Source organism: Chelon labrosus, assembly GCF_963514085.1.
Source record: "Chelon labrosus genome assembly, chromosome: 11".
In the NCBI taxonomy this organism is placed as follows: domain Eukaryota; kingdom Metazoa; phylum Chordata; class Actinopteri; order Mugiliformes; family Mugilidae; genus Chelon; species Chelon labrosus.
This window is the reverse complement of record NC_140344.1, coordinates 13,896,945-13,913,320: the sequence shown is the minus strand read 5'-3', so window position 1 is coordinate 13,913,320 and position 16,376 is coordinate 13,896,945. Positions and strand designations below refer to the sequence as shown.

The window sequence follows — 16,376 nt, the reverse complement described above, 5'->3', positions numbered from 1 at the left end:
TCTATTTGCAGTCTAGCTGAGGATTCTTTTGTTTGTAGACTGCTGTCCAGTTCAGCACCATGCTGATTCACAGCAGACTACAGAGACTTGGAAATATTTCAGTAGAGGCAATAATGACTTTAAGGAGATTTAGTTTGTACTTAAAGGAGTGTGTGGTGTTTTCATGGATCCAACAAAAACACTTATTAGTACTGGGGTCAGTGGTAATAAACTCTGTGAAGGAATTTATTTATAATTGTAATGTGAGTTTAAAGTAACCTTGCTCTTAAACAAGTTTGTGTGTTACATTTTATATTAGTTGCTGTCTAAACTTGTACAAGTAAAAACAAATACAATTTTATTTTTATTTTTTATTTATTTATTTTTATTTTTTTACAGGAGTTTACTTCAGTTCTTCACGAGACACAGCATCTGTGTCCCACAGACAGGTGACAAAATATCCCCTGAATAAAATGCAGCTCGTTGAGAGTCTGTTGAAGAGGAACGATTTCGCGGCGCTGCGTTTCCGACCGGATGACTTTAACCGCAGAACCAGGTCAGAGTAAGAAGCATTACAGCCTGATATAATATCCAACAGAAAGGTGAAAGCTGCTCTCTTCACGTGTTTCCCCTGGTAAAGATATATTGTGTGTGAACTAAACATGCGTATCTGTAGTTTTGTGTAACTATAACACGGTATTTAAGCGTTTAAACCTCGCAAGCCGGAGCTCGTTTGCTAACCTCAGCTGAGCTGCTCCTGTTTTGCTAAACTTGATGTGCAACTGATTTAAAATGTAAAAACAGGAGTTTGGTACATTATACCAAAGGATAAGCAGAACTCTGTCCTAGAAACATGCGTGCAACACTGATGCTAAAAAACGGACCGTAGCGAGGGTCAGTCATTCTGCTGTTTCCACAAGTCATGAAGGAGTTTTTGAGGAAGGTGCATAGCATCTTTCTAAAGGTCGTCCTGATCCCGAGTTGGTTTGGCAGGACGGGTCCACGGCCTGCTGCATCAGAGGTGTTAACCTGCCACCTGCTGCAGCGCAAACTCCCGCCGTGGACTTCATACTGTGTCCGTTACAGCTCCGTCCACAATGACCAGTTTGGACTGTCCAACTTTAACTGGAGAGTTCAGGGATCCAACTACCAAATACTGAGGACAGGCTGCTTCCCCTTTATAAAATATCACTGCACCAAAGCACCCCCACAGAACCTGGACTTTGAAGACAAGTTTTTCACCATGTTGAAAGTTATCAATCTGGGTCAGTATTAAATGCTCCACCACATTTCTACTACATAAATTATTTCATATTTTATTTTTAAACCCTGCAAACACATGATCATTGTCTTTTTATTTCAGGTATCCCTTGTTTGGCCTATGGCATCGGGTGCTGGATGGTGGTAGGAGCTGCAGAAACAGTACAGACAAGTACTGGACCTGTCACCGTCTATTTTGCCTACAAAGAAGATGAAGGTGCACAGTACTGAAATAAAAAAAAAGAGCTACTTCAAACGTGTTTTCGAGAGATCATTGTTTACCACGCTGCTGTATCTGCAACACCTCCGTTGTTTAAGATCTGCAGGAACTGTTGAAAGATGCCCTCCCATGTCACTGGTGCTCTTTTCTCAAGAGGTTTATTTGTGCTTAATTATTAAAGATTTAAAGTTGCACTGGAGGAGTCAGCTATGCATGTTATTACACTGACATACAATACTTAGCGTTTATTCGGAAAGCTGACGTTCTATTAATGTTTAATGGAAAGTTTAGGATTTCTCTAAGAATGGACTGATTGTTTCAGTGACTTTAAACGAGTTTGTACACTCACTATGTTGCTAAAGGGTATGTTCACAACAAATATTAAAGTAAACAGAATGACGGAAAGGAGAGGATTTTTCTGCTTGAACTTCAGTTTTAAGCTTTCTCAAGATCAGGTCTTGGAAAAACATTATTTGAATAGGACAGATACAGTTTCTTTATATGCTCAATATAAATTAAATCAAGTGGTTTAATTTATTTTGGGACAGCCATGTATTTTGCGCCATTGTGTAGGACAAATACAGTAAGCTAAACAGGCCCGGCTCATTTATTTAAAGTTAAATTAGTGGTCAGCCTCCACACAACAGATAGTCAATAGTGTTAGAGAAAAACCAGTGACAAGACAGGTCTGATAAAATAGGTTTTAATTACCAAAGTGTGGCCTTTGTGGAGAGACATCTGCATCCCTTCCTTCAGGCCCTCTCTGGCCTTTGATTTCTGGTAATGTGCTTTGCTGACAGGGCACGCTTACCTCTGCTGCAGAGTTCTTCTCCCTCTGAGAGTCGGGTTGACAAACTGCCATATTGATTTCACCCCTCAGCATCTCCTACTAATAGCATTTATCAGCGACCTCAATTTTCAGGCCTTGGCCCCTTCATTTTTAGCAACAATGAAATTGAGCGAATAATTTCTTGTCGTACATGGAAATCAATTCACCTTTTGACCTTCTTTGCACTTGAAGGCTGCTGTTTCAAAATGAAATGAGCAGCATCTACCTGTGTGGCCTGTTTTTGTAAAACTTTCTCATCTTATGCAAGAATATTTAACACAAAGACATTTACATGCCCCACTACAGCACCACCATCACCTTCCCTTTGGAAAAGCACCTGAATGTACAGCGCTTTACACAGCACCCCAACCACACTTCAGTAAGTCTACATTAAACGTTGTTATCGTGAGCAGTGTAACTTTTGTTGTGTGCGAAATGTTTAAACCTCATGAAGAATTCATGTGCAAAATCCTCTTAAACTGCGTGATGACACCGCACTGTCCCTTTAATCATACTAATTGCCTTGAACAAGGAACATTTAGACACACTTATGGAAATCTGAACCTTGGTATCAGGCTACACTTAAATCGCCCTCCTTTCATCAGGACTGAAAGTGTGCATGGGGAATGCTCAGGCAACCATGTCTTAATTACTCATTGACCCTTTGACCCATGAGCTGCATTGATACTGTCGTAAGGCCAGACACAATTGCATGGGGTTGCAGCTGACTGCAGCTTTGTGTGCGGCTATTACAGGACGATGTGAGTCAGTGAAATCTAAACTGTGGAGCATGTGAGTACATTGTATTCGTTTTCAGGGCTTCACCTTTGAGTCACTCTAAACTGCAGGGGAGGGCACCCCTCTCGAGCTTGGGCGGAGGCTTAGCATTACATATCGAACTTTAGTCACCAACACTGCAAGTCTAGAGTATCCGGACTGCAAATGGACTTCTGTAAATTAACAAAACGTGTCTGCATTTGTTGCAAGATTGATGCTTTTTAATAGCCGTTGTAGTCTAGTCCCGTATTGAAGTGTCTAAATTACCCAACACACATCTAATGTGGTAATGAAGAAAGAATTAATGCCTGTTTGGCAAGTTTAATTGCATGCTGGAGCTGGTAATAAGTTTTGTCAAGGTGAAATCTTTAAATACTTGTACTGCTTAGAATTTAGGTAACTAAAGCAAAACAAGTGCTGAAATTGAGTGTGGTGTTGCTGTAAATTGTTAATGTTCAACAGTGAAATTGCTAATCAACTTGCAGAGACTTGTAATTATCTCCTAATTAGCTAATAAGTTCTCAGTTTGTTCCATGTAAGACAAAAAAACAAACAAACAACAGAATAAACCGTGTTCAGCTCCTTGAAATGGTTGTAGCAGCCGCTCCGTAAATCAATTATTTAGCAGGAAAGTCACACCAGTTTTCTCTCTGTCATATAGATATATGGCTTGGCAGAAACAATTATCGCGTGAACAACCCCTGCAGCTAATCCCGGCGAGGTTATCATGATGAAGCCTCCGGATCGGCCACCAGCACTGTCTCCGTGCTTGCTCCGCGAGCAGCGGGGGTACCTGAGCCATCACTCAGATCAGTTTAGGGATCACGCTGGAATTACATCTCGATGCACAAGTGTCAGCCAGCGTTGTCACAATATTTACTGTCAGGTGGCGCTTTTTGAATTGTGATGTGACGACTGAAACATAAAACTCATTACTTTTAAAGCACCTCCAGTTGTAGATGTGCAGAATTCAACCAGTGATGAAAGAAATATTAAAGAATGTTAAATCATTGTTTACCTGTTTTTAGTGACATCTGAAACGCCACCTTTTACTTTTGGCGACTGGATAGCCATTAAAAATCTATTGTGGTGAATTTCTTCACCCAAGGGATGACGAGGGGCACTTTATGTCCTCTCTTCTTCTTCTTCTGTGTGTGTGTATTTGTGTGTGTGTGTGTAGGGGGGAAGGGTGAGTATTGAAAGAGTATCCCTGCTGTGCCAGTGTTGCCAAAGCTACTGTCAGTGGGTGGCTGAAATATCTTGTCAGTCATCTATTCTGGCTTTTCTGGCTCAAGATCACTTCTAGCTGACATTAAGAAGAGCTGCGACTCATAAATGAAAAAGGCAATTTCAAGATCACTTGTACTTTAAAACATGATAAAGTGCTAATTGTGTATTCATAAAGTGCATCTACATCTCTAGTTACAGTGTAATATATCATTGTCTTTGCATATACTGTGTTTAGTTGATGCCCTAAAGCTTGTGCACTTATCTTTATGCACAACATCCTTTCTTCTCCAAGTTGATTATTATTTTGTTTCTGTTTTTTGTCGACGATGTGGTATCACGTTCATTCATACTTAATGCTTACTCTGTTGACATTAAGAGAGAAATGGATTTTAATAGTTTTTTACACGACTTATCGGGAGAGTGAAATGAACTATCCATTTTTATTATATATTATGCAGTATTTAAAGTTTCAGCTCATTAAAAAACAGACGCCCTCCGCACCCCCCAGGCTGTCTTTTACCCCCCACCAGCATGCAGTCAGGCTCCTCTAGCCACGGGCTCTGCTTGATCTGTTTTTCCTGAGACAAAATTGAAATACTCAGAAATATTTATTTATTTGTTTACGCGCTTTATCTCGCCAACGAATAACGTAATGTCTTTGCAGCTTAAACAAGTGTCATCAGTGGATCAGAGGAAAGGGAATAATGAATGGCCTTGTTTGATTGATATAATTTGCTTCATTGCATATATGTTTTTGTTGTTCAGTTCGAGACAAAATATCATATAAAGAGAAATGCTGCATGTACCTTAATTTTGCACCCGAGCCGGCCCCCTTGAGTTATTTCGATCGCCCTGCTTCCAACTTGCACAATAAGCAGCAGCCTACACAGCAGCTCAATGCTGGATTGGGGATTTACATTAAATACACTCATACTGATGCTGCATACAAACACAGAAATGGAATAAATCAATTTTGCTCCCAGAAATGTTTCACATACTTTTTGATGCAGCGTGATCTCCAATCTTTCTGCAAATGAGCTACGGTGCCTTGTAATTGTTTCTGCTCCTCGTGGGAGGCCGGTGTCTCAGAAAAGCTGCTGATTGAGGGGGAAATGTAATACAGGTGTAAAGCAGACTTGATAGGGGTCTTACACGAGGGTTATGCATTTTAACAGTGATATACATACTGTTACATATTTATCAAAGAATATGGAATTTGCTGGGTCGACTCTTTCTGGCCTTCAGAGATTTGCAGCTTTCTGCTGGAGTGTTGTTAATTCTGTTGGAGAGGGTGGCTATTATGTTGAATTAATAGGAATTAAGGGTTTAAATTGGTTAAGTAAGCACTTCATTAATCTTGAGTGGATTGCTGCGTCTGAGAGGTTTATAGGTGGTGTAGACCACTATTACATAGATGAGAGAAAAGGAGGGAGTCCTGTATTAAAGAAAGCTGGCTGGAGCTTAGTAGATGTAGGCAAGAATAAACTATATAAAGTAGAGATAATCCATTAACTGAGAAGTAGAGTAGTAGGCAGGAAGCAAATAGTCAGTTACTTTGATTATTAAACAGGAATAGTGAATTTCTCAGGTTCCAGCTGCTTATTTTGGTGAATGGTTGCTTCTGTTTGTCATTTATTATTAGAAACAGAAGAACTTGGTTTGGGGCTTTAGATTAGACAACACCGATACACTTACTTATACGTAACATGTCCTATGGGAAGTGGATGGAATCTTTTGACAATTTTCTTTATATTTAAAATGCAATATATTGACAAAATAATTAATAGTTGTAGCCCTTGTGTATGTTTTATGGCAAATGTTGAGTAATACCTATATTGTCCTATATTTAAACCAGTGTGAGTTGTACACGTATATTGTTTTCTGACTTTCTCTGCAACACACGGACTGATATCTACGTATTTATTTTAATTAAAGGCTCCCTTTGACTGCTGAAACCTTTAAGCAATGCGTGACTGTTAGGGAATGCAATCTTTGGCCCTCAGTTTGGACGTAAACTGTGCTGCTGTAAGTGAAGTCATGTCATGGGTGAGCTGGAAGCACCTGCCTTACTTTGACACGCCTCCCGCAGCAGAGGTGGACTAATTGAGGTGTGTTTTTATCTGCGCTTGCTAATGATGATGAGGGTGCAGGAGAAGTAGTCTGTCCCCTCAGGCTGAGGAATAGCATGACTTAGCCAACCTTCTGTACTTATTGTCCAACAAAGGGGGAATTCACTTAATGCAGTGCTTCAGAAAAGTGGATAATTGTGGCCGGGATCGATAAAGTAACAGAGCAGAAAATGAACGGTGTGCGCAGCGTAGCTGTGTTGTAGATATTTGACGGAAATCGAAAGAAGCGAGGCTCTTGTTTTTGTGTTTGTTTCAGCCAAGTCATCAAACGTGAAGGCAATTCTCGTGAATGCATGCAGTATACACATAAAAGCGGGCAAAGCCATGCGTCGGTGCAGGAATAGCTGCGACTATGAGCATGTGTGTGTTTGCATGTGTTTGTGTACGTGATGGGGGGGTAGGTTTGGTTGGATGAGCCACATTGTTCCTGTGCGGCCTAGTGACATCGCTGTAGGGCAGAGAAGGATGGAACCTGAGAGGGGTGACAGTGATAAATAGCCCTTTTAATAACAGCTGCCCCACTTGGCCAGCTAGTCCCAGTCAGTGTCCTCTGTGTATTTATGCCTATGTTTATTTATGCATCCATAGCATGCAGGAAATCACCACCGCAGGGGTACAATCATTCTTTTTTTTTTGTAGTGGGGGGATTGCAGTGGTTTAACTTTGGGAAGATAGCTCATCTTAAACAGAGGAGATATTCATTTAACCCCGAGGATGATCTGTTGGTATGTCTGCGCCAGGATATACACACACATCGGCATCACAGAGAGATTTTTCTTTGAGACAGGAACACAAACAGAAGTGGTTGAAGTACAAACAAAGGAAGGAGTTCTTTAATGATGTTAGCAATGACACTGAGCTTTAATTTGTACATACATCCTCAATGTACTTTTCTCTTGCACTTTCTACGTACAGTATTCATTATCAGGAAACGCTGCTGCTAATGTCTCCTGTGATGGTTTACACAGACTTCATTGTTGCTGTATGACTGAAGTCAAAAACCTTTTGTCTGTTGAAATATGACCTCAGGCCCGGGTCTGTGAATAGGGAGAGGGGAGGCTGTAGATCAGAGGTGTCAAGCTTCTTCCCGGAGGGCGACTCCGATGCTGTTCTCACTCAAACCAGTTCCCTCCCTTTAATTGGTTCAATTAGTTAAGTATCCATATACATTATCGTGCATGCATTTTTCATGACTCCTCTTAACGCTCTGTTTAAACAGAACAACTTCCGGCTATGATTTGCCATTTGGATGAATGTCAAGGAGACTAAATGATTGCGCTAATTGAGTAATTAAAAGCAGATGTTAGAGCAACAGCCAACAGCGTACACTTTAAACACTTTGCCCTCCAGAAAACCTACAGTGTTTTTGACACCCCTGTTATGTATGGTTATCCCAGAGGTGCCTCTGTAATAGTTACAGTTTCACCCTTGTGATTATTCAGTTGAAGTCTTTGCTATTGAACCAAAATGGTGTTTTTATGCTATTTTGACCATGGGAAATGGTCTGGAAAAGAAAAGCCCATCATGCTGCCTAATGGCCAGACTCAGTGGTGCACAGATTCAACACAAGCTCTAGACAGGCAAAGCACGATATCGCCGCACTCGCCCTATCACTCTTACCCCCCGCTGTCCTCTGGTGGGACACTAGTGGCCTGCACGAGACTCTTTTCAGGGAGATGATGTTATGTTGAAGGTAATTAACGTTGGAAATGTGCCAGTGATGGGAATCAGTGTGCCATCAAATCGCAAAGGAGCAAAATGTGTTTCCATGGTTTTGACAGCTGTGGTGATTGGAGCGTTGCTGGAAGGCTTTACAAAGTGCAGATCAATAAGTAACAATTTTCCTATTAAAGAAAAATTACCTGGACATTGTACTAAGATAGCTCGTGGCTCTTTCGCTTCACGCCAGTCACGGAGTAAAGGTTCCATTGAAGTGGGGTGTGTGTAATTTTGTCTGGATGATATTCTTTTCATTCAGCAGTAATTTGGCTTAAAAACAAAAGAAGTGACCACAACCTCCACATCCCAATTTATGAATGGAAAAAGAAACTTGAACATCTTTCAAAATCTATCCTACTGTTTGTGTTTGTAATGGACAGTAGTTAATTGATCTTGACAGGAGGTAGTGATGTACACAATCAAATATCAACCAAAAATCCATTAGTTCTATAGCGTTGTCTGCTTTAAAGGCAAAAAAAAATGTTCTCCATGTTTTTTCCTCCATTTTACTTTTCTAAATACACTTATTTCATCTATATTACAACGGCAGAGAAGGATTTCCAAAACAATGCACAAGCAGCAGGAAGTTGGTCCACTCACATGGGAACTGATCATGCTCCAGCAAATATCTGTCTGACCTTTCGAACTGTTTGGGCAGACTTTATGCAGTAATGGACAATAGAGTAACGGCGACATAGTCATATCCGTCTTCTGAGCGCTGGAGTTGAACTTGTTCAGTTGCATGTGGAGGTATTTTCTCTCCTCATATTGAAATCCAAATGGTTTGTTACCGGACTCATATTCTGATAAGTATTGAGTCTGGCTACGCCGGGCTACTTCATTATACGTCCAAATCAGATCTTGAACTGCTCAGAAATATGTAGAGTCTTATCCATCTCATCACTTGAATTAAACAAGGTGATAGAGCATTTTCATTTAGGTGACCTGACCTTGTGTGATGAGACATAAATTAACGTTAAATAATTATCACAAACATTACCCTCAAACCCAACACTGTGGATGATCCATCACCCCTGACTCCAGATTATGGTGTTTTCAATTTAATCCCGTTTTCTTAAATTGATTATCTTGGTTAATTTCTCCTGTAGAGTCATTCATAGAGTAATAATTGCCTTTTTAAAAGCCAAATACACTCAGGATGTTTAAAAGCAGTGCAGAGTTGATGACAAATTTAGTTTTAATAAATCTCTAGGCCACTAGCGTGGCTAATGAACTTAGTAATTACTCATCACTGGTTGGAAGAGTTTAGCCTGGGCGAGATGAAAGCAGTGGCTGCTGGGAGCCACAGGAATGGCACAACAGGCAACAATCAACACAGTGTCTGCACTACAATCAATCAAACCTGTCGGGCCCTAAACACTCAGAGTAATTCACTGGTGTTTTTCAGAAATGAGTACACCTTGTAAAATGTAGCTAAGATCACTTTCCCAAACACCTTGCAGCACAATATGTTTAAACCAATGAGATGTGTGTTGTATGATTTATCACACTGCTCAGAGAAAAATTATTATTTTTAGCTAAGAAAGTGTTTTATGGGCTCAAATGACTCCACTCAAGCCTGAAGTCACTGAATCCTACAATGTACTGCGTGGCTGACTGTTACATTCCTCTCCATGTTTTATTTTTTATTTTTTTTGCCCAGTGTTACGGCTCAGTGGCTTTTATTATTTGTTTTGCTTTGTTTTTCATTTTTTATGTCTAGTCAATCACACAAGACTACAAATAGCTGTAAAATGAACACATCACAGGCATGAGAAAGGAAGTGTTTGTGAGTTTATATTAATATATTTGTGTATCTGCATATTCTATCTATCTATCTATCTATCTATCTATCATTGTAGAGCATTTACATATGAATTGTCATGTTTTAGTGAACATGTGTTAAACCTCAGTGATATTTAAATACGAGTCATAGCAGGGTGGTGAGTAACACTGGACTATTCACAGATGCTCCTTTCTGCAGAGCTCTAAATCATGTTCCTTAATTCCCAGAGCCACATCTCAATCATACTCCTTGCTAATTTGAGAGTCACCCTCATTTCATTTTAAACGATTCATTTTTGGCAAATTTGTAAATGGCCCCGATGTGTTCTACAATTTAGTCAATTACTGTTTCAGCCAGCAGGACTCCAGGGACCAGGAACATACATCGCCTGGAGGTATCATCTCAATAATTGTTTCAGAAAAGTTGGGAATGGATTGCTAACGCTCTGTTCCACTTATTGAAATGTCAATTGGAGACAAAACCCTTTTACTTCTCTTCTCAGTCTTTCACGGGAAAATGTGACTGTTTCACCGTTCCTTCCTTGATCCCTAACCATGGCTGAACAGTTGAACTGATGCGTCCTAATATTTAATGCAAACCCACTGTGTTCTTGTGACGACTGATCCCACAGAGATTTTTTTTTTTTTAACTGCAGACTAATATTGTTTCTTAAAATTAATCCATGACTTGCAGCTTTCTATTTGACAAATAAAAATGTTAAATCAGATAGTTTGAACTCTACTGTATACTGTAATTGTAATTAATTACTAATTATCTGGATGAAAATTAAGAGATGATAACAATCCAAATTAGCTCTTGATGCGCACTAATTAAGAGGAGAATCCTTCTTTATGGAATCAAACAGCACGACCTGAAGACCCCAATTAATTAAGTTATTATTAGCCATTTCTCTGTGTCTAGATCTCGTTTAACTGAAGGCAAAACACATCGCAAAAGTCTGGAAAATGTGGTTTGGTTTGTTTGGCCACAAGGTCCCTCGTCCATCCTTCAAACCAATTAACCTGTGATGAGATGTTGATGAACGCTGATTAATTAGAGCAGCAAAGAGGACTACACATGATGCGGTGGTGTACGTATTTATCTGCTGCTTTGTCTGCCATGTCTGCACCCAAGCATGTTGTGGTTCTGCATCAAATCTCCTGAGACAGAACCACGTTTTCAGTTGCACTGCTGGTTCTGCAACGGTTCTGGCTTCTGCTGCTGGAACGACTTGTTTTGCTGCTGGCATGTTTCTGTCTCTCTCAGGAACTCCTCACAGCACCCATAAGCAGGAAACATCAAACAGTCTGATCAAGTGTTTACATGGCAATTAGATGGTAAAAGTTTCATATCCAATATTTTATCAAATGTTTACCCTTAATCAGACTAAAAATTACTGCAGATCATCGGGCCAGTCTGTTCTGGTTAAGGTGTCTTTCAGGTCATTTTGTTTTTACTCTGATTGAGTTATTATTCTGATTATTTGTGGAATTCTGGTGTCAGTGACTCGCGGCCACCTGGAGCTTTGCTGCATGTCATTTCCTTGCTCCCTTCATGCTGTCTGAATGAAACCGTAGTGGCAAAAATAGATTTATAAGCTGATGTCAGTGTAAACACACTAAAATCAGAAATTCAAGCTTTTGTTGTAACTTGGCTTTTGAAGCAAACAGTACCCTAAAAATACTATATGTGTAGCTTTGAGCATTAAAAAAAACTCGTATAATGTGTTGTCTGACACTTAACTGTCAGTTTTCTCAAAAAGATATTGATGGTTTTGTGTCTTCTGTGAATTAATCATTTTTATGTTTTGTTTCCCCATAATCCTCCTGATAATTATGTTCAAATACACAGAAACCCCCTGTAAATCTGTTGACAGTAACATCTTTTTGGAGAGTTTTATAAGCATCTGGTTTAAAGCATCCATCAGAGCAGCAGCAGCAGCTTTCAGCAAACTTTCCTCCACAGCGAATATTACAGTCATTGTTAATAACGGGTAGATGTGAGCGGTGCGTGTACTGTGGGTCAGCAGGATCTGTCTGCTCTGATTACTGGATGGGTAATTCGGTACTTCTGTGTGTAAGACCTTCAGCTCTGTTCTATAATTAACTTTTGCCTGCGCCCATCAGGTTCCATTCCACACTTGATGTGTCCACAGTGACTGTTACATGCAGCCAGCTTGCCATTCAGTATGTATTAAGCTGTCAGAGTGGGCTGCTCTCCCAAGCCGCCTGTCTTCACTGAACAACCCAGCCTATTAACTCCTATTGACTGTGACACACATGTCCCTCCAAAATGAGCGGTTCCGTATTGATTTTTCCTGAGCGCTGCTCACTTCCCCCTTTCATGCCGCCAAGGGTGAGATCTTTATCCTGACTGATCGTATATGTTCATCGTATCAGACTACTGTTGTGCAATTGCCATTTCAGACCCATGAACCCTCTCGTGCTCTCCCCCTCCTGTGTGTCATGGCTACTTGTATGCAGCCAGGTCTCAGGGAGACAATTAAAAGGCCTGACTCCCTTGTGTCCCTCCGTTACGCCGCGGTCAAATGGAGCTGCAGACCTTCCACACAGCCCGTAGTCTCCCTCCAGCTTAATACGGCACACAACATAAGACATAAGACATGACAGCCAGCGCTTCTCCCCCCACTAACACACTGCCTCCCAATCAATGCAGCTGAATAGAAGGGTGCCATATCCCCTCAGTGATGCTCTTTCTAACGGCTCCAGCCAAAATGAACTCTGACAGCATGTATCGACGTCATATCAAGCTCCACCATTGAGAGAAAAATGATTATCTGCTGGTGGAATCAGTTATTGACATACCGCGGAATAGCTTCCCCTCCCCTGGGGATTTATTGATACAGTTTATTGCATATAAATATTTATCTAATATGTGTCTGAAATAGATTTGTCTAGTTTAGGTTTGCGGTGTTTGTGTGTGGTCTGGTGTGCGGTTAGCCCACGGAGGGCTATCAACGCCTCGCTCACGCTCTCTGCCACTCAACCATGACTCTGCCTTTCCTTCTTGTTGGATACTGGTTTTACAGGCGGCATGAAATTGCTTTGGCCGTTGCGAGTCCGTCTTGAAGTTAATAGTAAAACATGTTGTAATTACATTTTATTGCCTCTCACTCCAGAAAATCAAAATGGCTTTACAGCGGCCATCATATTGTAAATGCATGTAGACGTGTTACATGCCACACCGTTGGGAGGAAGAGCCACTCAGACCGTCAGACATGAGAAAACACCAAAAACGCCTTAGTGGAATGGTAATCTAATAGCCCTGCGTCAGCTTTTACTTTAAGCTGTAATCAGTCAGAAATTATCTTTTTATTTATACCAGGACTGTAGTTTATATTAACAGGATTTAATGAAACATGGAGCTTTAAGACCCATATGAATCTACAAGAGATGCAGATTTTAAAGAAGCTGCATCTATTTAAACGCATCTGAGTATCACCTCAAAAACTGGCACTTCTCAGTTGACAACACATACTAACTCACAACTCATAACAGTTATCAGTTCTAATAGTACAGCCCTCCTTTTCCACTCGATGAGCTATTAAAAAAATTGTACATGACTGTGTAGAAGTTTGGGACTAAAAGTTAAGTTGATGTGTTATTTTCAGTTTTCCTTCCGTTTTATTTGCTTCCTTTGTGTCTCTCTACCTGGCTGGCCTCAGGCATATGGGTCCCCTCCATATGAGCTCGGCTCTGCTCAAGGTTTGTTCCTGTTGAAAGGGAGTTTTTCCTTGCCACCCTCGCCTTAGTGTTCACTCCGAAGTCTCCAGAGCCAGCTTATATTGCTTCATGATTCATTTGATTGTATCCGTTAAGTTCGTGCGAAGTTCAGCAAACTAAAACGTCTTAACTGAATCAAATCAATATTTGGTGTCACAATCCTTAGCCTTTGAAACAGCAACAGTTCTCCGCAGTTTTTCGGTATACTTGCAGGTTGTTCCAGGATCTGTCCACAGTTATTCTGGTATTTAACCTCTCAGTTTTAGGTAATATCAGACTGACTATTGAATATTGAGATCACGAGTCTGTGGAGGTTAGACCTTCTGTTGCAGGATCCCTAGTGCTTTATGTCTGTGGCTATGTTTGGTGCCGTTAGTAAACCTTTGCATTGAACTCATATTAGTATTTAGTACTGTACTCTAGTATTGTACTACTGTCATCCACAGTAATTTGTACTTGTAGTGCTACTGCATATATGGTGTACATTACAAAAAGATCTAAAAAATAAATAATTAGGTAAACAGTAATTGAGAAAATGGACTTTGCAATTTCCACACAACTAATATACCCTGACATTCATACCTTGCCCAAACTATTTATACTTTTGGAAGTGATGCAGATGTAGCCATTGAATGTTGCAAAGTTCATTAACTCTTTTCTTATAAAATATCTTCTAGCAGTTTTTGTTTAAAGACTTAAATCTCATTTTTCGCTAAACCTGATAGTGATGTAAAGTAAAATTAAAGGGCTCTGTAACTCTCAACTGTTCTGTATTCTCCTTGTTCTGTGGTGCCAATGCGAGTGCCTTGTTTTCCCACTTCTGTTATAACGACCTTTGTCAACATCGGACAAAACATTTCTAACCTAACAAATTTGCAGCCGAGTGTCCATCAGCTTCGTCTCTCGCCTGTGTGATGGTTTTTTTGTACGCTCAAATGCTGTATTGATCTTCCGCCTCTCGCAGCACCTGAACTTGATGTGACCTGCTTTGTTGCTCGGATGTTTAGAGGTGCGTCCTTGGCTTGTTCAGTCGTACGGCTTGACCTTTGCAGATTTTATAGTTACATATGTGCAGTTTCTGTAAAAGTTGTTTTTCCAGCTTACGAGAAGGGCCAAGTCTCAGTAGTTCTTCGGCCAAAAAAGAAAACTAAAAACCGATTTTTCTGATCGTGACACTGTAGGAAATGCATGACATGCGGTGATATTGTATGATATTGATTTTTGCAGACGAGCATGTGGCAGAGTGACTTTTTCCCCTGGATGATGCACAGCCACGGCCCCGTGAACATGACAGGCAGTCTCAGGTCAAATACCTCTGTTTCCCATCCTCCGCTGTGTCTCTATTACACTCTGTTGACTCTCTGGCTGACTTATTGACCACCTCTCATGCTCGTTACTCAACAGAGGAGTAGTTTGCTGTGATTGATACCATGACTACTCTAAAGCCTCTCTCAGCCCCACCTCCTCCTTACTCTCCAAATCCTATCTGCGGTTTTAAAGCCATGAGTGGTTTTCATTAATGGTCTCTCCTGTTTATGACACCATAATTAGAGTTGAGGAAAGGCACCTAACTACCACGGTTCCACCATACTGAGAAAGTCAATAATGCAAGCCCAACAACTTCTCACACAATTGGGCCCTGTGGAAAATCTATATGCTCTGCTGCTCCGTGTCTTTATGGTGCTGTTTTAGAAGAAGCCACCTGATTTGTTAGTGTTTTGTCCTCCACTTTTAACTAATCCCACAGAATTGATTATTAACACAGACGGTATCATTTAGCTTCCAGCAGCCTCCGCAGAATAGATGTTGCGTGGGATGTTTGTAGTGTGTGTGCGTGCAGCCGGGACGCAACGGCGTGTTCAGTGTAGCACCAGAGTCCGAGCCTTGTGGCCATTTACCTGCTTCGTAATTTGTTTTGTGCTCCACCTCATGTACATGCACCGACTCCTGTAAAAACTCAACCAAGCTGACCGCTACGCATGGGTTATTTGTGCGGAGCAGGTCATGTGGGATATTATATTAGATTGCTTTCCCAGAAAATAATTCTGCCAGGTGGTCTATTGGGCTTTTCTCTGCGTAGTATCTGTCAGACAGGATGCCGTACAGTTACACAAAGAAAGAGAACTGTTTGAATACACACAAATACACCTTGTTGTGTTTTTTTTTTTATTTACATGCCCATCTGTCTTTTTAATTAAAGCAACAACAACCTACAGCTAAGGGAGTACCGCAGCTTCTTGAAGAATATGGTCTGTTGTGGGCTTGGTGATGAAAATGGTGCTTTACCTTACACGATAATTTCAAGTGAACATTTTAACAACATGAATTCAATCATTCAGAAGCCACACTAATACTTAAAAATGACTCCCCAGTCTGGAACCTTTGTCAAGCTTTTGATTTCTTATTTCCTCATTCTCTTTTGCAGGTTGTGTAAGACGACAGTTCTCATTCAGGTGGGCTTAAATAAAATACTGTGTATGGTCCATAAATGCTCAGCAGATGGGTTTGCTTCCCCGTAAAGACAAGTCAGGTTTTATTTATTCATTGCCCAATACTGCAAAGCGTTCTTCAACAAATAAAGCGGGTGAAAAGAGTGCCAACATAAAGCAGAAAAGTTCAAATTGGAATTAATTTCGTCTTCTGGCGCCGTTGAGCTGGAGTACTAGTGCTTCTAAGAGGCTCAGGTTGGGTCACGGCTGTCATC

General features: G+C 40.7%; 1 protein-coding gene across 1 annotated transcript; it reads left to right on the top strand.

Annotated features, from left to right (window-relative positions):
• The first annotated feature begins 522 nt into the window (after window positions 1–522).
• On the top strand, window positions 523–2,970 carry cUnh15orf61 (chromosome Un C15orf61 homolog). The gene is made up of 2 exons (XM_084555052.1): window positions 523–1,244; window positions 1,343–2,970. The coding sequence occupies exons 1-2, from the start codon at window positions 902–904 to the stop codon at window positions 1,468–1,470; spliced, it is 471 nt and encodes a 156-aa protein (XP_084411178.1). The 5' UTR covers window positions 523–901; the 3' UTR covers window positions 1,471–2,970.
• Window positions 2,971–16,376: the final 13,406 nt, after the last annotated feature.

Coding starts and splice junctions, on each gene's coding strand:
- cUnh15orf61 (XM_084555052.1), top strand. CDS start 902: ATGAAGGAGTTTTTGAGGAAGGTGCATAGCATCTTTCTAAAGGTCGTC. Junction 1,245..1,342: donor GTTGAAAGTTATCAATCTGG/GTCAGTATTAAA, acceptor TTTTTATTTCAG/GTATCCCTTGTTTGGCCTAT.